General features: G+C 36.6%; 1 protein-coding gene across 1 annotated transcript in view; it reads right to left on the reverse strand.

Moving 5' to 3' along the window:
- DGKB (diacylglycerol kinase beta) overlaps positions 1 to 25,114 on the reverse strand; it is a 774,912-nt gene that overhangs the window by 695,571 nt on the left and 54,227 nt on the right. Inside the window, exon 2 of the mRNA XM_033193061.1 lies at positions 17,186 to 17,442. Within this exon, the coding sequence (XP_033048952.1) occupies positions 17,186 to 17,255 (70 nt within the window). The 5' untranslated portion in view covers positions 17,256 to 17,442. The remainder of the gene's footprint in view (positions 1 to 17,185; positions 17,443 to 25,114) is intronic.

A 25,114-nucleotide genomic window follows, 5' to 3' on the forward strand; every position in this document is an offset into this window, starting at 1 on the left:
GCAGTTTACATGCACATACATACATTAGATACATTACATACATTAGATCTCTTATGAGATCTAATGGCACCCCTGATCTGACAGGAGGCAAGGGTCAGGTGGTAATGCAAGCAATGACGAGCAGCTGTAAATACAGATGAAACTTCACTGGCTCACCTGCCATTCAGCTTCTGCTGTGCAGCCTGGTTCCTAACAGGCCATGGTACCAGTACAGGTCAGTGGTAGGGGTGTTGAGGATCCCTGTTTTAGATCAACTAAGCTCTCCATAAATACATTAGAAAAAGTTCACAATTTAAACAAATGATCCAGGCAATTTTTCTCTTCCTTAAAATTAACTCTCTATGCAAAACAAAACTATAAGTGAGCTTTTACCTCTGTATTACATCAACAGATGATATACTATTAGAAGGAGGATTGAAGGAACACAAACACAGAGGTCCCTTGGGCTTTCTGACTAATTCTTGTCATTTTTGTCAATTGCATTAACTTGCCAAAGTTCCCTTTGCCCACTTATTGGATTATAACTTCAGCATTTCTCCTTACTGCTGCTGCCTGAGGCAGCCTATTTGATTTTGCCTACATTGCTCTGGGGCTTGCACAAAGTAGCAGTGTTAAACTTGCAGTGAAAGTGAGCCAAGCCTTTAAGTGCTTACTCAAACAACTTGGCTGACCTCATCATTCTTCTTCCTACTAACACCTAGAAATGGATTCTGCCTGGGAGAAATAGATCCTTTTCTTCGTGGAAGCTTCTGCCTATAACTTCTAATTATTTTGTGGGACTCTCGATGCTTTCAAAATGACTCTGTATTCCCTGTTAATCAGAACTATCTCAAATCTCTCTTAAAGGAATCACTTTCAAAATTATCCTTTCTTGCCCCAATTGATTCCAGGAATTACCATACTTTATATTTTGTCTTAGTCATATCAAACATTTTCATCTTTTATGAATAATTTGAACTTGTAGCAGAAGAGGGTTTCCTGGTCCCTATATTCATTTTCTTTCTTTCTATTTGCATTCCTGTTGGATAGCAGTTTTGCTAGTTTGCAGTTTGTTTTTATTATAACGATTACCTAAAAGATAACGTATAAAGAGCCAGTATAGCAGTGTGACTAACAGCATGGATTCTGGAAACAATCTACCTGATTTGAATCATGACCCTATAGTTTAAGATCTCTTTGACCTTAGGCAAAGAAATTATTGAACTCCTCTGGGCTTTAATTTCCTCATCTGAAAAATGACAATAATAATAATAAGTACTGGCTTGGTAGAGTTGCTATGGAGATTAAATGTGTTAACATAGTTAACATTTAGACATTTAGAATAATGTGACCTATAATAATAAGCTCTTTATAAGTGTTAGGTATTATATTTGCCATCTAAGATATTCTCTGAGTGATTATAAATACCAGCATGTAAACACTCAGCTTGTCTTAAAAATGTACTACTGTGAATACTCTAAAATAGCTCATTGAGCCATCTTTTACTCTTATGGGTACACCCATGAATAATGGCTAACCCTGAAGGCACATGATGCCAAAAAAATGGCATTGCCAGCTTTGACATTGTGGGACTCAGTCAGGATGGAGTCAAAATACTCAGAATGTTCTACAAGAAGAAAGAAGGAAGGGAAACAGAAGAAAGGTCACACAACTAATAAGCAAATGTTTTGAGCCATCCTGTGTATTCCAGGTGTGTTTTTTGATTAGCTTCTCATAGTATCACATTATTTGTGGAACGTGGACTGTACAGGGACTACCTTTAAAACATTGTGTGAAGTAATAAATAGCATGAGAACAACTAGATAAGGCATTACCCAGAATTTTTGACCTGTGGAATGGTCACACCTGAATCCAAGTATGCCACTGAAAGTTTCAGAAGCCTCTTCTGTTGTATTTAAACTGAATAACAAAGAGACTTAGAGCATTTGCGGGGCAGAAAGGCGGTGGGTGGTGGGGGGGAGAGAGAGAGAGAGAGAGACTAACTAGATGGAGGTATCTCAGCCTCTGGCAGTGGACTTGCTGACAGAACCTACTCTTTGAAAATGCTGTTTCTACTCCAAAGTCATAACTAACCCATATTATGTATGTTTACCAGACTGATCCCTCAAAGAAATTTCTTCCAGGAAATATTGGGTCAAGGAGCCTGTTATAGAACAACTTATCCCTTAATTATTATGCATTTTTTATTTTTAAAATGTGAGACGCCTTATGGAGAAGAAAGACTTATGGGGGTATGGTTTAGTTTGACGGTCTACATAATACCTGGGTAATCTCCACACAGACCCTGTGTTGTAGACAATGATGGATAAGTAGCATATCTTCTGCTACATGTCACTAGGCACCGAAAACTCAAAATATTTGTCAGGCTATTGAGAAAATTACAGGGAAGGAAAATTTGAACAAGCAGTAGATACACACAGAAATATGAACTCCGAAATGAATGTGAAATGTGGGGGGCTAGAATGTCAGCTTCGAGGTGGCTTATGGAGGAAAATCTGGAGAAACGTGGAGAAGGTGGCAGCACCACTGTTTTGCTGAGGTCTGTGTGATCAGTAGTTTAGAAAGTAAGTCTTCAGTAGTTTAGAAAATGCCAAGATGCATATGCAAGTTCTTAACCACCTAGACAAGAGTAGATAAAACATATGCAATTTTGTGATATACTAGAAAGTTTTTAAAAAGGATATTAGAGAGGAAGGCTTAGGAAAAGAGAACCAATTGAGACTCAGTTAAGAGCTGATCCCTAATTTATAGCCTAGTGTCAAGCTCTGCCTAACAACATCAATCTCTCCAAGACGTCTGAGCATCCCTGTGATTTTCATTAATTCAAACAGAAGCAAGATGAGAAATCAGAGGTTACTGACAACCAAGAAAAAAAAATGAAATAGTTGAAGAGGCAAAGATCATAAATCAACTCATATGATGTATCTTATTGAAAGCTCGCATATTGGTAGATACGTTAGGTAGTTGGAAAAGAATTTCTAGTCCTCACCTTCATGGGAAGGGGTGTAACATGGGCAAGTCCTCACCTTCATGGGAAGGGGTATAACATGAGCAAGCTCATGAATTCCCCTCAAAACGACATCCCACCTTCTGCTACCAGTACTATCTGAGAGAGCATTTAGTACATGGTAGTAAACTTTACTTCTAAGGAATTCTTTCCTAGAGTTGGACAAAATGTCATGGTGTTGGATTTGCTTGGGTTCTGGCAATAGCATCCTACTGGAACTCCTATCTTGCAATACTCTGAGAGAAGTGTAAGCAGTCTAAAGTTTCTGCACTAACAAGTAAAGACAAATTCTGGACAAAGACTCTCAAGGCACCATTACTATTTAGTCCTTTTCTGGGCATCAGTGTCCACATTTTCCCACAGTGATTATTGACATAACACTCAGTAGTCTGAATGTAGGATATTATCTGCACCTGGGCAAGCTGTGCTGAAGAGCCCCTGAAGTTGCAAGAGGAGATCAGAGAAGTGACACATGTGGAGCCAGAACTTGCAACCAGACTAATGTTGCTAAATAATGTTGCTAAGCCAGAATATAAGTCAGAGATTTGTCAACAACCTAGAAAAAAAAATAGAAATGGTTCATGAGGCAAAGATCATAAATCAACTCAGATTATGTGTCTCACTGAAAGCTGACAGGATGTGTTGGATGGTTGGAATGAGAATTTCCAATCTTTACCTTCATGGCTAGGGGTGCATCATGGGCAAGTTCATGGCATTCCCCTCAAAAGGGTACCCTACCTTCTGCTACCAGTGCTGTCTGCAAATTCTAACTTCTTTTGGGTATTGACCCATTATTCATTACCACTTATGGAAAAGAGGGTCTGACATCTTATCATGCTCCCCTTAAATGCTTTTGTGCCTACTTGTATAATCAGATAGAAGTCAGAAAGTATCATGAGAAAATTTTCAGGTATCTCAGTCTACAGGCTGTTGGGAAAAGAAGTCACACACAAAGTATAAGCTTTTTTGACACTGGAAGGTTTTAGGTACCCAAGCACTTGAAAGAGTCTGTGACAGGGAAACCAGAAGGGAGGAGGGAAAGCTCTCTCATGTTTTGTGCAACGTGGCCTCAGGAACAGTGGAGCAACATGCAATTCTGGGACACATGGAATTTTATCAGTGAACGCTTTAGGAACGTCTGTGTCTCCAAGATGGATTCTTAGCATGAAGCAATTCTTATGTTAATGGTATTATTTTTTAAATTTTGAACTCCATGCTTTTTTGATCATACTGTAGACAAGGTAACAAAAGGAAAACTAACACAGAACTCTATGATTATGACAGCCAATAGAAGAAGAAAAAATTCTTCAAGATGCCTTCACTAGAAATCAGCTTTGGAAAAGACAAAAAAATAATATTAATTGAGGGGTATCTCATAGTAGTGCCTCATAAGTGGCTTGTGGCAGCAGTTATTGCTACTTCAGAAATACTTCCCAGAGATGCTGAGAGCAATGCCTCATGTCTTTGAAACCAAGGGAGAGAGAAGGCACTGGATATCATCTCATACCTAGGAAGAGAGGAGGCTCTGGAGATGACTCGGCAGTATTTCTGGCCCCGAAAATAAAAAGTGTGTAAGAACCATTATTCTTAATTCTGGCACCTGCAAGATGAGTATAGGGAGGAGAGTGGAAAGTAAAATGAGCCCTCCAGGAAGGTTTATTTAAAATGCATCTGACCAGTAATTTTTTTAAAAAATTGTATGTGAAGTCAGGTAGCGTGATGCCTCCAGCTTTGCACAAGGCTACAGTAACCAAAACAGCATGATACTGGTACTAAAACAGTGATATAGAACAACGGAACAGAACAGAGTCCTCAGAAAGAATACCACACATCTATAGCCATCTGATATTTGACAAACCTGAGAAAAACCAGAAATGGGGAAAGGATTCCCTATTTAATAAGTGGTGCTGGGAAAATTGGCTAGCCATAAGTAGAAAGCTGAAACTGGATCCTTTCCTTACTCCTTATACGAAAATTAATTCAAGATGGATTAGAGACTTAAATGTTAGACCTAATACCATAAAAACCCTAGAAGGAAACCTAGGGAATACCATTCAGGACATAGGCATGGGCAAGGACTTCATGTCTAAAACACCAAAAGCAACAGCAACAAAAGCCAAAATTGACAAATGGGATCTAATTAAACTAAAGAGCTTCCGCACAGCAAAAGAAACTACCATCAGAGTGAACAGGCAACCTACAGAATGGGAGAAAAGTTTTGCAATCTACTCATCTGACAAAGGCTAATATCCAGAATCTATAAAGAACTCAAACAAATTTACAAGAGAAAAACAAACAACCCCATCAAAAAGTGGGCAAAGGATATGAACAGACAGTTCTCAAAAGAAGACATTCATACGGCCAACAGACACATGAAAAAATGCTCATCATCACTCGCCATCAGAGAAATGCAAATCAAAACCACAATGAGATACCATCTCACACCAGTTAGAATGGCAATCATTACAAAGTCAGGAAACAACAGGTGCTGGAGAGGATGTGGAGAAACAGGAACACTTTTACACTGTTGGTGGGATTGTAAACTAGTTCAACCATTATGGAAAACGGTATGGCGATTCCTCAAGGATCTAGAACTAGAAGTCCTATATGACCCAGCCATCCCGTTACTGGGTATATACTCAAAGGATTATAAATCATGCTGCTGTAAAGACACATGCACACATATGTTCATTGCGGCACTATTCACAATAGCAAAGACTTGGAATCAACCCAAATGTCCATCAGTAACAGACTGGATTAAGAAAATGTGGCACATATACACTATGGAATGCTATGCAGCCATAAAAAAGGATGAGTTTGTGTCCTTTGTAGGGACATGGATGCAGCTGGAAACCATCATTCTCAGCAAACTATTGCAAGAACAGAAAACCAAACACCGCATGTTCTCACTCATAGGTGGGAACTGAACAATGAAATCACTTGCTCTCGGGAAGGGGAGCATCACACACCAGGGCCTATTATGGCGGGGGGGAGGGGGGAGGGATTGCATTGGGAGTTATACCTGATGTAAATGATGAGTTGATGGGTGCTGACAAGTTGATGGGTGCAGCACAACAACATGGCACAGGTATACATATGTAACAAACCTGCACGTTATGCACATGTACCCTAGAACTTAAAGTATAATAATAAAAAAAAATTGTATGTGTTGATTTTTTTTCCCATTAGAAACAGCTAATCTGATATTAGTAATAGAGTTTACAGCAGTCATACCAAATCATATCCTATGAATAATCAGAATCTATTCTCTCTGTTCCATGAATGCTGTGGGTGTTTGTTCATTACAAACTTCCTCCTTGAATTCCTTCTAACCAAGGCATAGCTTTGAAGAGCCCATTTCTAGAGAAATAATTTCATTAGGCAGAAATTTTTTAAAAATACCATGACTATTCTCTAATATCCACAGTGAGACTATAAACCAGACATATTTAACAGAACTTTGTAAATATCTGGGGAACTCTCCTTTCAAAGTCAAAGCTGTAGTTACTAGCATTTTATTCCTTTCCTGATGTCCTACTCTAAAGCTTTCAGTTTCCACTGTCCTCAGTTTTGGGGTATGTTTCAAGAGAAAATGGATTGTCTTGATTCAGTAAGAAACTAACCTGAAAAATATTCTAGAAGTTTTTCATCATTTGGCAGCTGCAGTCACTCAAAAAGGAACACACCCTGCTCTAAAGACACTATGACACCATATGGGATATCAATGGCATGCTGGAGATTCATTCACTTGCAAGAGTTTTCAAGGCATTTTACAAAAGGAGTTGCTACAGCTGGATAAGGGCCATTTGACCTCTTGCCCCAAATTCTTTTTTTTTTCTATGTTCATTTTACAATAAAGTACTGAAAATAACTTAATGGTAACTAATATTTGTAAGAAAAACTGTGTGCACACACATGCACGTGTCTGTGTGTGCGTGCATGTGTGTGTGTGTGAATATCTGTGTCTTAAGAGACTCAATTTTTTAAATGAAATGGAAGAGTTAAGACTATTTTTCATGGGTAGGTTCTACTAAACACAGCAAATACATGAATTCCCCTTCATTCTTCCTGGATAAATATAGAAAAGTGAGTAAGTCTCCTTCTACTTTGAAAAAGTAGGGCACAAATAAGATGGATCTGAGAACTTAGTCATAGGGCAAAGGGATAAAAAAAAAAAAAAAAAACAATGAGAGACCAAGACAAGGAGACTTCTGTGCACAAATCTGAGGATATATTTACATTGACCAAAAGGCAACCTGATGGGGAAATATGTATTTTCATTACCTTCTGGACACTGATAATGATGTTAATGGCTACTTCATGTTAATATTTATTGAAAGATAATTCTCAATGTTTCCTTCATGTTTCTGTATATTTTACAAGGATAAGCATTTACAGCCTATGTTCCAGACTGTCATTCCAAGGATGTTTTTGTAGTAGACAGCCTTGGAAGACGGAGATTATAACTCCCCCTTGAGCAAAAAGAAGATGTGTTTATTGTGTTTATAAAAGACTCAGATTCCCTAAATTTGGGGATTTCCTCCTGACACAATTCTCTGCTTGTGCAGATGTGACCTGGCCCTTTTCATGTTTCCCAATAAAACTGAAGTAGGGGAACAGAAACAAACATGAGGTACATGCTGTTTGCTATGACATAATAAATACAGTTCTTTGTCTCAGAGCCAGGAGTCTCATATCTTCTCCTAGCATCCAAGGATCTGCAGCAGGCTAACTTATTACATTGTTATTACAGAAATATCTCAGACCTTCCACCATCTGGGCAATGGTCTTTCTTATAAAATACATTTTTCAGTATGAGAAAATAATCGTTGCTCCTAATAGATTGGAAGATAAACTTCGTTTATTTACATTCCAAGAGGTAAAAGAAGAAAATCAGACCACTATAAGCATAAGGACATTTCTCATATAGTCTCATCAAAGCAAATTGCAAATTCAATAAATAATATATCTGGGAAAAGCCAAGATATAGAACTCCAGAAAAAGAAAATATAGTAGAACAATAACTCAGTACATTCTGATCATACCAATGAAAGCATAATTAACTTACATATGGTGGTTTGCAGTTTACAACGCATTTCCACATATTATTTTATTTGAGTCTTATAACAACCTTTGAAATAGTCTTTTTTATTTTCTTAATTACACAGTTGAGAAAATTAAAGTTTAGAAAAGGTTACATAACTTGCTGTCGGCCAAAACTAATAAGTTGAGGAAATAAACGATATAGATTCAAGCAAACTGAATAAAACCAAAAACAAAAATCAAGATTTGGCCCTAGGATCACAATCTTTTGTCACGAATTATTTCCTTTCTGTTTTAAATCTTCCACTTGTCCACTGTGAACATGTCTTTCTCTCCTATGCGGAAGAACAAAATCCCTCTATTTACACTATTTACTTTAGTTATAATCCTTCCACTTTGTTTTCATGGTGATATTATATAAAGGGTAGCTTACATGTGTTCTCTCTGTCTTTCCTGTTTTCCATCCATCTCATCTATTATTGTTTTTTTAAAAAATCCGTATTAAAATCACCAGTGACATTCTAAATGATAAAGACTCTGGATGTGTTTTGGTTATTATCTCAAGTTCAATCCCATTTTTTGAAAACGCATTCCTTCTTTGGATTGTGGAATACTTTCAATCACTTATTCTCTTCTTTCTTTCTGGTTATGATTTCTCAGTTGTTTTCATGGATATCTCATCTTCCAACTGTCTTATAAATAAATCTTTCTAGAGTTTCATCTCCATCCTTCTCTCCTTGCTCAATCTGCTTCCACTAAATCATCTCATCTATGCCCATAATTTGATAACTACTCACAATGCAAAGGCATGCCCATTCTATATGTCTGGCTCTGATTTCTTTCTTGAGCCACAGATATGTATTTCCAAGTATCTAATTTATATCTCAATCTCATAACCTGTAAACTCAGGGTTCAGTATGTCCAAACTCAAACCACTCTACTTTCCCTCTAAATTATTTATTTTTGTTTTCCTTTCCTGGATTGGGTGACCCACACTGACTTACTTCTAAAAGCTGAAATGCCCCATCCTTCTTCCTTATCCCCATATTCAATTGGTGATTGAATTTGGTTCATTCTGCCTCTAGATACTTCCTGTAACATGTGCTTACTTCTTACCTCTCTCTCAGTTAACAATGCCTTAACCTTCATGGAACCCCACATATTCAATAGGCTGCCCTAATAAAATAATCTCCTAATTGGTTTTTAGTCTCCTTTTCATCAAAGATGCAATTTATTTACTTCTTTCTGAAATTTAAATCTTACAATTTTGCTATCTCCAGAATTAAAATCTTCAATATTTCAGATATTTTACTATCTCCAGAATTAATATTGAAGACATTAATTCTGGAGATAGTAAAAATTTGTTTGTTTATGTCTTTATGAAGATTTATGTTTATGTTTGTGTTTTTATGAAAATTGATATATTAATAAATAGGTTCTTAATCATGTTTCAGAAATAGGAAAATCGAGACTCCAGGATTCTGATTTTAACACCTCCATCAGCAAAGGGGAGAATGGCTTGACTTCCTCTCAGGTGTGTATTCATTTCGATATTAGGCAATATGGATGGATAATATTTTATCAATGACATCTAAAGACCTACTTTTTGTGACTATTGCTAAATTCTTCAGCCTTACCTTCAGTGCTTATACTCATGCCCATGTACACACATGCATAACATGCATGCTCATACACAAATATATCTATACACCAACACACACTTCAAGTTCTTCCCTGATACGTAACATTCATTCCTGCTTCTCCACATGCTCTGATAACTGGTTGGAGTTTCTCTTCTTCCCCTACCTCTACTCAATACTTTCTATTCAAATTAAAATCCCATTCCTCTCTCAACTTCTATCCATATGCAGCAGAGTTAAAAGCTCTCCAAGAATCTTGCATACATAACATTCAGAGAATGCATTTCATTGCTTTGTCATCATTTGCCACCCGATCTGTCTCTCCGAACAGGCTGCTGAATGAGTACAGTTAAGTTCCTCTAACTTGTGTACTCTATTTATTTATTAGTTATTGTGGCACTTCCATAATAATGTAGAAAGTGGTAACTAAGGAAACTTGGAAACTTCTAGTTAATCACAACCTTTAAACCATAATTGAGTTAAGGATAAAGTATCATATTAAGATACATAAGCCTTAGTGATAATTTTTGTTATAAATTGTTATAATATCACTAATAAAAATAAGAGCTATCATTTATACACAGGGATTATTATCTTCAGTATAAACTGAGGGGATGAAATGAAAGTATAAAGAAATTGTGATGACTTGGCTAATGTCCCAAGGTAAATAGTAGGTTCTATTTACTCCTGTGATAATGGCCAAATTAATAGTTTTCACCAAGTATCTCAGTTCTCCCCTGGCACTGGGCAGATGGAAGAAATGCTACTCCCTTAACATTAAATATGATCACGTTAATTGCTTAGGCCAAAGAAATATTAGTGTATCACTACCAGGGAGAAGGTCTCAGAGCCAGCACACAGTCACAAGTGCTCTCTCTCTCTCTCTCTCTCTCTCTGTCACAGCAACTGCCAATTTTTAAAGCTGATGCCTGCTCCATCTGACTGGGACTTCGTTGTAGACTATGTGAGATTAAACCACTTGCTGACTGAGATCGTAAATGTAATATGAGCAAAAAATAAACTTCTGGTGTGTTAACCCACTGAGACTTTGTGAATTTTTCAGACATGGCATGATTTGGCTCACTTTGACCAATATTCCACAGATGCCATTACTTCAATATCAATGTTTGCTTGACCATAAATTGGACTCGATTGGATTTTTTTTGGGGGGGGTCAAGTCTGAAAAGAACTTACCCAAAGTTTTGCATCTTTAGGGTACAAAAATAATGGGAGTTTAGACATTCACAGTTACTTTTTTCTTTTACTATTGCAAAATTTAGGTATTGAGAGATTTAAGACATATGGACACAGAGAAGCCACCAACAGGAAATAGTGTCTGAAGCAGTACAACAACTAGGAACCAGAGCCAGAGATGAAGCAAAAGAGATTATGAAGCCAACATACATTCTAGAAATATAATGTGGGTCAGAGCCAGGAACGGCTGAGTTAATCATTGTGAATCAGAAGAAAGAGTCAGAAACGAGAGACACGAATTACCTAAAACAGAGTTTCAGATTCAAGTTTCAGACCAAGTGTCAGGGTAAAGTCAAGACATTTCCGGTAAGTCAAAACATTTCAGATAAGTGTCTTAATTGAAAAGGTTTAAATATTTTAAAAGTCCGCATTTCATATAAACTGTCTCAGCCACCACTATCACAATCCTAATTATAACAGTAATATATTGAATTCCAAGCACTTCACATACATTTCCATATTTAATCAGCAAGGCAACCCTAAGAGGAAACTGAAGTATACATCACAACACTAGCCTTCAAACCCAGTTTTGTCTGACATCAAATTATGTGTTCTCAGACACTGCAAAATGGCCCTGTGCCATTTATCCTTCTGTCTCATACAAAGAGGGTAATTATCAATAAGTGGCTGGGCCTCCCAAAATAGAGCCAATCTAACACAGGGCTCAGGACAGAAGTAAAAGCTAATCTCAGCATGACAAATGGGCAAGAGGGCTAGCGTGCAATCTAAATTTGCCTAAAAATAAATTGACCATACACCTGTGAGGAGGTCAAGTCTCTCTCCCCTTTCATGACCGAGATATTACATTATTTGAATCCTGGATTACAGCTTTTCCTATTTTGGAAACATGACTAAGAATCTGTTTATTAACATATCAATCTTCATAAAAAACATAAATTATTACTGGTTTGACCTTTGTTATCACTTATTGTGCCACAGTTCTGGTCCAGCTACTCTGCTATAAACAGTAGTAATTTGTCTCCCTCTGAGGCTTATTTTGAGGATTAAATGAGTTAATACTTGTATACTATTTACAGTAGGCACTAAAAATCCATTATTCAGTATGATGCTGATTATTGTCTCAATAAATCCTACAACAAGATTTTGAGGTGGGATTCTACTTTTTCAAGTGAGAAAGCTGAGGCTCAAGTAGTTTATGTTACATTACGAAGGCCGTGCCACTAATAAGTAGAAAACAGGGCTGGGATTCCACACCGTCAAATATTTGCCTGCAAAACCGAAGCTCTTTCCACTAAGTCACACCACACACCTCACTCCAATGGAAGAAATTGCAGACCAGGTCTAAACATTATGCACATTGGTCCTTATTGAAAAGAACAAATTCACCGTAATTTTGCAACTCCTTACAATGCCAGCTGCTATAAACAGTATGAAATTTATGAAAGTTTGGAAAGGTTCCCACCATAATAACACAGTATTTTTCAAAAATAATTTACATGCTATATAACACGTGTTATATATAGCAAATAAAAAGCTAATCCTAAGTGACAATATGTGGGCAGATAATGAATCATTTGGAAATATCACGTAGATTTCACATAGAAAATATTGTTATCCATGAAAAGCCCAGGAGTTTCTTAACCCTTTGCTGTTCCATGGAACCATAGCAGAAAGCACTGACAGACTAATATGTAATAAGCTTAATTCTCTAAAGGGCAGGAGTGAGAGCTTTCTATCCTATAACAACAGTTTGGATGACTTTATATCAAGAGTGAGGAAGAAAATTATACTCCTCTCCCACATATCAAGGGAAATGCTTCCCATGGAGTGACTCAGCCTGAAACCCTAAACAGGAGTGCGGTCACAGCATGCTGTAGGCAGCCACAGCAGGCTCCACATCAGCTGCCTTCCGCATTTGTAGGGACAACACAGAGCAGAGGCTGCCAATTACACCAGAAGCTTCTACCTTGTGAGAAGAGTCTAATCTCGTGGCAGAGAAACAGACACTGAGTCTTCATGTTCCAAAATGTGGCTCTTTTCTACTTGATCATCAACAATATGTTCAAACAGCCAGAAGAACACTCTCTCTCTCTAGTAAGATAATAATTGTAAACTGTCATATCACTAGCAATTTGCCAGGCACCGCCCTCATTACTTCATATATACGAATTCATTCAACTTAATACTTACAGCACTGGACATATTTTTTTCCATATAAAACACAGATATGTTAAGTTACCCAAAGTCAGATATCTGAAGTATGGTAGGAGCAGTATTTAAACACAAGCTGTCTGGTATGCTAGATACCTATCCAGGAATGTTGTGCCAGTATCACCCTACTTATCCTTAATTATTTTTAAGAAAAGCGTAGCATTTAGGAGAACAATCATAGTTACAAGGTGCATTCTGGCAATTGTGGAGAAAATGTAAAATCAGATAACTTGAGACAATTATCTTTATGGCATTCTCTAGATCCAACATTGAATGATTTGGTTTTGCTGGAATTGGGGTCCCAGGAGCTCACTCATCTTGCCCAAGAGTTCCACAGCCCCACCTTATCCCAAGAAAGCAAATTAAACACTTCTTTGATACATACAAAATATAATCTTAGCATGTTGCAAATTTAACTTTAAATCAATAACTTGTTTTTTTAGACTTCTTTAATGCATACAAAGAAATCTTGTTAAAAATACAAATCAATTAAAATCAAGAAAGTGAATGCAATGTATCATTTTTCTAATAGAGTATGGAGAAATGTCACTTACCAATACTGCGTTACAACATGAAAAGTTTAGTCTTTAAAGCCCCCGATAAACTGATCATGCATGTTGAACAGCATGAAAAATCAATGACTTCTACAATCTTCAGGATGATGTTTGTTTCCCATTATATTTTGGCACTGGCAATTTATCACACAAGAATACATTCTAATCATGATATTCTTTGCTTCCTAATTATACAGGAAAGTCCTTGGAGCAGTAAATCTAGCACTTTTCATGTTGTCTTGGTTATTTAAAAAGACTGTAATAATCTTGGAATTGGCACTTTTTTAAAAAAAGTTACAGTTCATCTGTTAATTTGTCTTCTCATTGAATCCATTTTAATAATGCTGTTACACTCAGTGTGACATTTCATATTACCAGTTTACTGAACATCCATTGGTGTTTGTCTCAGTATAAGTTTTACACTTATGATAATTTTTGTTACCACTTGTTTTAGGAATTTTCACAAATTTATTACTAATTTGTGCATTTTTATGATATAATTAAATGCATCACCATATTCATTAGCCAATGAAATATAAGTAACAGCCTATAATACATTTAATAATTTAGTAGAAATGTGTTTCTGCTAATCAATTCAAATGGAATTTCTTTCTATATCTGAGCAATAGCAATTATGAATAATATGTTAGCTATCACAGCAATAATTTGCATATTTTATATTAATGTTTCATATAATACAGGAACTTTTCTTATGACTACTCAAACCTGGAAAATATATTTTAATAAACAAGCCAAATTCAACATAACCTAAGCCAAACTCAGTGTTTTCTTTACTTGACAGATACCACCATAATCCCTTCTTTTAAAGCTGGAGGAAAATTTCAGATCTCTCTCTCTCTTCCTCTCTCTCTCTCTGTCAGTTGTTGTATTTTATTATTTTCCAAGATATCCTCTGTTAATTTCAATGTGATAAAATCTGAATCCTCACTTTTTCAGTCGTCTTCCATAATCTATGTTATACAGTCTATGCCAACACCCTCCTAACTAGTCTCTAGTATCTTTCCATCACCATATACCATCTTCTCAGTCATCAAAGTAAACTTCTCAAAGCATAACATTGTTTCTGTCACTCTACCACTTATAACTGTACAATGACTTCATTGTTTGACTCAAGTATGGCATATTTTGATACCATTTCATTTTTATAGACTTCACTCTCTCCCTTAAATTGTGATGGGCTTAATGTGCCTCACCTATCCTTCCTTAAATTTATGCTAAATTTTCCTTTTTATCCATATCACTTCCTTTGTCATTTACCTTAAACCTAATTTTTAAAGATTTGTTTCAAATCCTGCCTCGTGTATGAAGACTTCCCTTTCCTTTCCTATCTCCAATGGAATTGTAAAACCCAAAATAACCTTAAAGTCTGCTTGTATCACATACAACATTCTGGCTAGACATAGAATTATTTTTCTATTAGTTTCTAGCCTTTTTTAAACTGTAAATTCCTTGGAGGGAGGACACATATTTCTTCATATTTGCATCTCCTGCAGCACCATGCAGAAAACTCACTCTAAAGAAGATGCTCAGAAATATTTACTTCATGATTAGGTTACCACAGCAGCAAAGAGCAGAGCATATGGAAATTTGAAATCATAGGCTAATCAATTTTTAACCAATTTAAAAAGTATTGAGTATAAGACTGCAAGTGAAAAAGAAGAATGAGGCCATTCTGAACTAAATTTTCTTTATTCTTCTTCTTCTTTTTTTTTTTTTTGGCAGGTTCTGGCTCTGTCAGTCATGGTAGAGTGCAGTGGCACAATGACTCACTGAAGCCTCAACCTCCTGGGCTCAAGCAATCTTCTCACCTCAGCCTCCCAAGCAGCTGAGATTACATCTGCATGTCACCATACTGGGCTAATTTTTTTTTTTTTTCCAGAGACAGGGTCTCACTGTTTTGCCCAGTCTAGTCATGAACTGCTGAGCTCAAGCAATCCTTCTGCCTACGCCTCCCAAACCTAAATGTAAATATTTGTAATACGATAAATGCATATATTATACATTCAGAGGCCCTAAACAGTTTTGAGTGTGAGAACCATATGTTGATGGCAAAATTTCCAAATATCATATATTTTGTAATCATATTTTTATTATTATTGACTCAGTCAATAGTCATAGGCATTTTCCTAAAAGTTTTTTAAAATGCCCATGAAATCATAGATTTTGAACTTCCTTACAAATACCCAGAAGCATTCTCATACCCTCATTCAATCCACAGATTAGGAAGGTTCTAGAATACTTTTGAAACTAGTCTTTTCAGATAATATACATGAAGCATTTATTAGTGTTCCCAGCTCATACTATGTACTCTATAAATGTGAGTGATAGTATTCACCACTACCATCAAATCTATCTTCATGTTCTAAGTCCCAATATGTGTTTAACCCCTTTCTCTGCTTCTACTTTATAATATCATTCAACTCATTCCTGATACACAACTCTTATATCCCACAACACCTTTCTGCACAAGTCGCCCAGATGCCTTAATTTTTACCTCTTTCACTATCATGTGCTGTTTGGTTCTTTTTCTCCTTTCCACTACTTTCATTTTATTCTCCCTGTCACCATGTTATTCTTTCTATTCTTACTCTTCTTACTGCATTCTCTCTATATTGCTTTTTCTGTACTCATCATTTTCCAAGCCTTTTGGTGCTTGCTATTAATCAGTTGCTTCTTTTCCTCTCTTCAACACATGAATCAACTGCTGTTCATATTTATAGTTGAAAGTCACTTTATGAAATAGATGTATTCCTGATCATCTAGGGTTAAAAAAATTTCTTATAAATAAAAGATTACTCTACATATGCAAAGAAACAATATTAAAAAAAAAAAAACTTACAGTGAAGTGAATGATCATAGCCTATCACTTGTACCAATGCACACACTAAAAAAGTTGTTTTGTCCTAACTTGAGGTCCTGACACCTCTTTCTTTTCCAAACTCTGATTCTAATTCCATAATGTATCTATGACTCCCTACTGCCTACTCTCTTTTGAAATGCTAGGTTATCAAACAGAACACACACACACACACACACACACACACACTTCTCCCTTTTCCCTCCCTCTTGATATCTATGAGTCACACCATACTGTCTCAAGCACAGCATTGCTTTTCTCTTCTCTTTTTCCTTCCTTCTCACTCTCTGCGCCCGTTTGTCCTTCTCCCTGTCTGTTACAGTATAACCACTCTCCATTTTGCCAGGCTGTCTCATCCTCTGCTTTATTTCTATTACAGCTAGAGTGTTTTCCAAGCCTAATTTCGCATCTAACATTTTAGTTCCTTTCCTGCAAGATGTAATACTTGATTTAATTTATCTTTTCCTTTCTCTCATATCAGAAAGGTAGTCTCAATTCAACCTGACTTGTAAACACAAAAGGCAGACCTGGATCTGTCCCCATGATGAACGGGATCTATGATCCATTTTTATAAATAAATGATACTTTGTCTAGCACAAATGTCAAATAATCTCATAATATCAATAGGAATACTTACACTCAGCATATTTCTGAAGTTGGGAAAATTCCGAAGGGCTGAGGTGGGCCCATTTTTCCTGGTTTGTCATGGTGGTGGTGAGAAGCTCTGTCACATATCAGGTGAAAGATTCTTTATTCAGCTGTTGCACAGAGATCTATGCTTCAAAGATTCCACATGGCGTGTTTCATGATAAAATATCTCAGGCTTTCAAAATATGCAATCTGTCCACATGAAACTGCTTTGGATGTTTGTAATTTCAATAATGTGTTAAAGAACTGCAAAAAAAAAAAAAAAAGATTAACATGATTGCACAAAGGAAAAAAAATGTCAAGGTACAGAATGTTAAATATTTTAAAAATCATATAAATTAAGAGTACAAATTGTGAAGAGAATCTTATAAAGTACATTTTCATAAATGTAAATTTTTATGTCCAGTTTTACAAATTCCACATTCCAAGAGTAGACAGTGGTATCATTTTTATCAGTCTGTACCAATTTTTAAATATGCAAACATTACATATAAAATCTAGACTTAAATTATCCAAGGAGGCTAAAATAAGCTCTCTAGCTCCCTATGCATATGATTTGCTAGTTTACAGTATAGACTGCCAATAATTGCTTGGAATGTTCATCAGCACTAGTATATATATTTCCAATCATATGAATTAATTTTGGAGAAGTCATATAATTTTTTTCTAGCAATCAAATAAAGTTTTAGTTTTATGATTTAAAAAATATCCAAAAGATTGGTCAACTAAAGCAACTCCAAATGTCTGTAAGACTTGTGTAATGACAGTAGATGATTCTATTGTGAATCACGCTTTAAAATAAATCTCTAGGTTGTCATGGACCTACATTTACTGGCTATATCTGTAAAGGAAAACAAAATGAAAAACCATCTGGTTTCAACGTTTTTATCAGAGACTATAATCAATTGCTCAATAATCAGCCAGATTGGCACTGTATTCCTTATAGAAATGAAATATTTCACAAGAATTATTTGTAAAATTGTAATCATTGCAAGGTTCATTTATGTCATTACATATGGCATTACTTAAAGTCACCGTACTTCTACGGACAAGACTCATTTGGTCTTAGTGCCTTGCCTTTCTTCAACATCTCTTTACTGTCTTCCAATATCAACCCCAGGACCTCACTGTCAAATCCTGTCATCCTTGTCTTTAAAAACTGGTTTTTTTTGGTCTCGTGGGGTCATATCCCTGCACTGTTTTACAATATGGTAGTTTACTATACAATGAGGAAAATGATGATATTGATGTGTTCACAAAGGCCAAATTGCTGGATATCTTTTCTCTTTTCTCTCCCAGGGGCAACCATGGGTTTGGGGATGCAATACAACTGAAAGAGAATGGGAATATGCAATGACAATTGTGGACATCTTCCACCCAGTTTCCTTCTGCTGATTTCATCTTTCACACTAATTTCATCCTAACTCTCTGTCTCTTTCCGGTTACAGGCAGTTTTGGTGGGACTGTGAAATGATGTGTTCTGTCCTCGAATCAAAGGGAGACAGATGATTCTGTCACATTTGCACATTACACCCTGTCTTCCAGGACTTTAAATGTTGAGTGGAGTGATTCAAGGACAGGGTGAAAACAGCTGTACCTAAATCATAACAGAAATAATTGGATACTCGTTCCTGTCTAAACCTGACTCTCCAGCTATCTTGTCACTTCCAGGAGCTTGTGATATTTTTTAATAAAGGATTAAGGCCAGGCAGGTGGCTAATGCCTATAATCCCCACACACTGGGAGGCTGAGACAGGAGGATGGAATGAGCCCAGGTGTTTGAGACCAACCTGGGGAACATAATGAGACCCCATTCTCTACAAAACATTTTTTTAAAAAATTAGTTGGATGTAGTAGTGCACATCTGTGGTCTCAGCTACTCCGGGGGAATAGTGGGGGAGCTGAGGTGGGAGAATCGCTGGAGCCCAGGAGGTTGAGACTGCAGTGAACTGTGATCATGCTGCTGTACTCCAGCCTGGGCAACAGAGCAAGACCCAGTCTCAAAAAAAAAAAAAAAAGGATTAAATGTATATATATACCAAGACATCACACTGTACCCTATAAATATATACAATTATTATTTGTTAGTTAAATGTTAATAACTTTTTTTTTTAAAGTCAAGGATTAAGTGAGACAGAATAAGTTTTTAATTGCCAACAATGCAAAAATTTTAACTGGTGATAACAACAGTTTATTTGTTTATTCAAATATTTGTTGAGCCTTGCTGTCTGCCAGAAAGCTTTCTAGGCAATGAAGATAGATCAAAGATCAAAACATATAAAAAATGAAAATACTGTTACTCCAACAATGTATCAGCTTTATTGAGAACTTACAGTTAGCAAAAGGCACTCTCCTAATCACATTACTGTGTTAGGTCATTCAATCTTCAGAAAGCAACTCTGTGAGGTAGGTGCTAATAGTCTCCCCTTTTGACAAATGGAGAAAGTGACATTGGTGACTGAATCTGGTAGGTGTAGCACAGACTATTCCAAGCCCACCCAGTATCCATTCTCTTTTTTTTTATCCATTCTCTTTTTGCTTACTTGGTAACAAGAAAGATGGTGAAAATGAATCTGTTTAAATGACTGAATTCCCCAGGTTCCTTACATGAAGAAGTGGCCAATGAGATGTAAGTAGATGTTGGTGAAGCATATAGAAAAGTTCTGTTAGAGGAAATAGTTGCTGGAAAGTGCCCTTTAAAGCAACCTTTTATTCTTTTCCTCCACCTTACTACCTGAAATGGTGACATGTTGGCTGCAAATCCAGAAGTTTCTTGTACTAAATAGATAACTTTAATATGGAAGCTATGTGTTAAGGATAGGAGGTCCACATAAACTAGACAGAGGCAAGCAAATAACTAATTAGGGAACAAATTTAGTCCACCACCTGTTTTTGTAAGTATAGGTGATTGGAGCACACATCCATAAGAGAAACCAGCAATAGGTTGTTTTTGAAGGGATTCCAATACTAAATAAAGAGGCTTGGGCATTATCCTCAGGAGAAATAAGATACAACAAAAGGACTACAAAAAAAAACCCACAAACCTGATTATTCTTACATTTCTGAAATGTCAGTATTTTCAATGAGTTCCTTTCTCTCTCACTTGCATTGTTGTGATAACTTCTTAACTCACTCCCTGAGGTCTCGCCCTTTCTTAACATGGCCATTTCCCAAACCCCCTTGGTGTCCTTGGATGGTCCTGAACTAGGAAGATTACTGAGGCCTGTCTGACAAATTACCAACAAGTTAATTAATAAATTATAATTTTAATAATTGTCTTAATTATATCTTTCCACCTGGAAAACTGCTCTGAAATTTATTAAAACCCCCAGCTGGGCACAGTGGCTCAAGACTGTAATCCCAGCACTTTGGGAGGCCAAGGCAGGGGAATCACTTGAGCTCAGGAGTTCTAGACCAGCCTGGGCAACGTGGAGAAACCCCGTCTCTACCAAAAATACAAAAATTAGCTGGGCATGATAGCATGTGCCTGTAGTCCCAGCTACTCAGGAGGCTGAGGTGGGAGGATTGCATGGGCCCAGGAGGTAGAGGTTGCAGTGAGCTTTGATTGCACCACTGTACTCCATCCTCAGTGACAGAGCAAGGCCCTGTATCCAAAAAAAAAAAAAAGAAAAGAAAAGAAAAGAAAAGGAAGGAAGAAAAATATCCCCCAGTTCATTATGAGAAATTTAAATTTAAAATGACTGGTGAACTGTCATCCTTAGATCTGTACAGGAATGCTAACCATGTATCAAGGCTCACTTGGTTATTTAATTTAAAATTGTACACTACTACAGACATCCCTTCATTCATTTTTTTATTTGTTTTGAATATAATATTTTAATATCAAAGACTTCACTTATGTATATTATTTAACATTTGTCTCCACACACTACAATGAAGGGAAATGTAAGTTGTTTTGAGCCTTAATGGAATTTCACAAAAAGGACAAAGCAACTAAAAGTACTAGGTTTTCCCTTGATTTTCATCCAAACTGTATGTTAGATTCTGCATCACCATCCTGTGCTACACTCCATGATGCAAGCCCCATGGAGGGCAGGGATTTTTATTCATTTATTCACTGCTGTTTTCCCAGTGCTTAGAAGAGTGCTTGGTATATAGTCTCAGGTCAATAAATATTTCTTGAATGAATTCACTTATTTCCTTTTTGTTCATAAAGAAAAGGTTGAGTGGAAGAATTAATTAGAAGGAGGCCCTGAGGTTGAGAAAGAGAAAATAGTGCATTAAGGAGACAAGAACAGAAGTCACTCTGGGCTTCAGTTTTCCTAGGGACTACATCCATTTTCTTCAACTGAATGGGCATTAAAAAAAAAAAAAAAAGTGCACTTTCAGGGTACCAAGCTTTTAGAGTTGAAAATGGATGTCATTATTTCACATTTTGTGAATTTTTTTTAACTAACTCCATATAAATACACATCATTCCCAAGGGACGCCCTGTGATGTCAGCTAACCAATTTACCATAACAAAACTTACACATGACCACCAAGTATATTTTTAAATTATTTTTCAATATCTAACAAAAATACTACTTAACTTTCTTTCATTTAGCATGACCTGGTCAACTTAGGTTTTCACTTTTTGTAACAAGAAAAGCTTCTCAGGATTGATCTACCCCATTTGCATTTTGACATGTGATATTTACAAAATAATGGTATCTCTGAGGGGCTCACAGTAAATTTACTTTGGCTGTTGGATTTTGTTTATTCCAATACCAAAATGCTTTGAATAAATCCCCTCCTTCTCACCTTTCTTCTAGTGTAAGCCATTGATTTCTCATAATTCTCATAGTTCTAACCCTCATCATGTGATGTAACATGTAGCTAAATAGTAAAAATAAGGGTGGGGTTCAAGTGAATAATTTTTTCTTAGTCAAATCTTTTTACTATTTGAATTGGCATACACAAACCTATGAAAAGATAAATGTTTCATGTATAATTTTAAATACAGAGGCACAGCTATATCTCATGCCTCAGAAGGTAATGAAAATGATGGCAGCACATTCTTACAGTCTCCACCTCTTCATAAATGGGTAGAAAGAATGTGACAATATTCAGCTGAGATTCCCTGTGGTGCATTCACAAATCTCCTCTTCCCCTGCAGAATTCTTTCTTTAGGCACATAAAATGAGCGTCAGGAGGGATGTACTTTGCTGGCTTTTAGCAAGCAGTCTAATTCTGGCTTTCTCTTCTAGTCAGTGGATGTGCTGCTTTGCTTAGTTTGTAGCAGGAAATAATTACGTTGGAAGAGTTGAAAAAGACTCTTTGGGCCATTGTACCTGGGCTAAAACACAATCCCTGTAATTAGGGGAGAAATCAGCCTCCTCATGAAGAAGCCATTAGGCAATATCTAGATGAGTCAATCTGTTGGGTTGGATGCGCTATCTGTGAGTCACATCAAGTGTAAATTTATAAGTAATTATTAGAAGTCAGTATGCCATGACTTCAATCATTGAAGAGAAGTTAATAAACATTAAGACACACTGGGTCAGACGCAGTGGCTCATGCCTGTAATCCCAGCACTTTGGGAGGTGGAGGCAGGTGGATCACAAGGTCAGGAGATCGAGACGATCCTGGCTAACACTGTGAAACCCTGTCTCTACTAAAAATACAAAAAAATTAGCCGGTAGTGGTGGCGGGCATCTGTAGCCCCAACTACTCTCTACTCGCTACTAGGGAGGCTGAGGCAGGAGAATGGCAAACCTGGGAGGCAGCGCTTGCAGTGAAAAAAAAAAAAAAAAGACACATTGAAGAATATATGTATACTGGGTGTCAAGGGTCATAAACTCCAAACTGTAAGATTTCCAACAGAAAAAAAAAAATCCTAGGGATGGGAAAGGATGCAGAGCCAAAATAAAAACTATAGAATTGCTGAAGAAAAAGTAGGATGAAATTACATGGAATATAAATTCTATAGGTTAGTTTATAATTGCCTTTTCATTTAACCATAAAAAGAAGTCTAAATTTGAGACCCAATGAATGGGATGCAAAGCATCATGCCAGACCCCGGGGATGTAGTGTTATGCTAAACAGATATGATACTTGAGCTATTAAATCATGTTTAGTGGGAAAGAGCTACAATAACTAAACCAACTATGCCCATAAATAAATGCATAAAAAAGGCAACAAAGTCTATAACACAACAGCAACTCCTTATTTCTTTTAAGAGATTCAGAGAGCAATTCAGAGAGCAAGGTTTATTTAAACTAACTGATAAAAGTTAAATAATTGTAAACTTGAATGAAGATTAAAAACATTCTGAGCAGAAACTTAGAAGTAAAGAAAAAAAAAACTACAAATATTATAAGATCTCTAAAGAAGTCAGTTATGACTGGATCCTGGTAAGCAAGAAGTAGAGAACACAATTAGGCAGAAAAAATTAAAAAGAGCTACATAAGTGAGATTATTAGAGGCCATGTTAAGGACAGTACAATTTGTCGTAAGTAAATTATGAAACCATTGAAACATTTTTGTGCAGATTAACATGATTGACATATTTTAAGAAGTCCACTTTAATCAATGGATATGAATAGGACAAGAACAGAAGAGGGAAGACCAATTAAGAGGCTGTTCCAACATTGTGTGAGAGCTCGTGGCTTTAGGGAATGGCAATAAAGATCAAGGTTAATAACTGAACTCAAGACATATTTTTGAAGTAGGACTTGATAATGAATAGGATAAGTTCTGTGCAGAAAGAGGGGATCAAGAGTAACTTCTGTATTTTGGCTTGAGTGCTGGAAATGGAAAGGTAGAATTTAAACAATTTCCAAATACTAGAATAGTACCAGGATTGATGAGAACAGAAAACTCACTATATTGTTTTGGGATGTATTGAAGTTGAGATGATTATCATATATCTGAATTGAATGTACTAGTAGATTTTGAGTTAAGCTTAGAGCTAAGATAAGAGATAGGTATAATATTATGAGTTTCCTGTATAGATGATATTTCAAGAATTGGGAATGGCTGTTTTCCTGATGTGGTGACAAAGAAGCTATGCCCCTAAGCTCTGCTTCAAGATTGAACTTGCCATTCAGGGCAAAGACTGCAATTAGCAAGCAGTCTGTACTTCTGACAGCCTGTACTTCTTCTTGTCTTCAGAAGTCAACTTAGGTTTTGAACTGAGGTCACATTTTTCCCAGACAAGAATCAATAACAAAAAGGTGATGGATGTACTAGGGCCATGATATTTCTGTCCAATGAAGACCCCTTAAATGGTCCATTTTTGTTCCAGAGCTCCCCAGTGGGCTGGTTGAGAATTTATCAGGTCTGCACTGTGGTCTGAGGCTATTTCTGACCAATCCTGCATATCCCCTTCTCTTTTCACGAGCATCAGTTTTGTATTACAATCTGAAAGCTTTCCTTGCCCAACTCTGCTTGTTTTTTTCCCCTTTTTATGTTTCATAGGAATAATTATCTGATATGTGTTTGCATCCCTATCTCCATCTTGGTATTTGTTTCCTTGTGAAGAATCCCACATGTCAGGATCCCAGTAGGAAACAGATGGCACACTTAAAATTGATAATTAAGAGTTTAATGAAAAGATTATTTAGGAAATGTGGACAGGTAAGGAAAGCTATTAGAGACTAATGCAGTATCCTAAACTAGCAATAGTAGGAAACTTATTGAACCTCCTGAAGGGACTAAGGATGTTTTAGCTAACGAACCCCAGAGTAGCTGTATATAGGGGGTCATTTGATAGGAGAAGCTATGATTTGAATATTTGTCCCCCTCATTGATATTGAAATTTAATTGCCATTGTAACAATATTAACAATTTGGACCTTTGAGGGGTATTTTGGCCAGGAGAGTTCCACCCTTCCAGATGGGACTAATGCCATTATAAAAGGGCAAGTTCAGCTTCCTTTGCACCTTTGCCCTTCCATCTTCCACCATGTGACGGT

The sequence above is a fragment of the Trachypithecus francoisi genome, unplaced genomic scaffold (genome assembly GCF_009764315.1).
Source record: "Trachypithecus francoisi isolate TF-2019V2 unplaced genomic scaffold, Tfra_2.0 Lachesis_group4, whole genome shotgun sequence".
NCBI classification, from domain to species: domain Eukaryota; kingdom Metazoa; phylum Chordata; class Mammalia; order Primates; family Cercopithecidae; genus Trachypithecus; species Trachypithecus francoisi.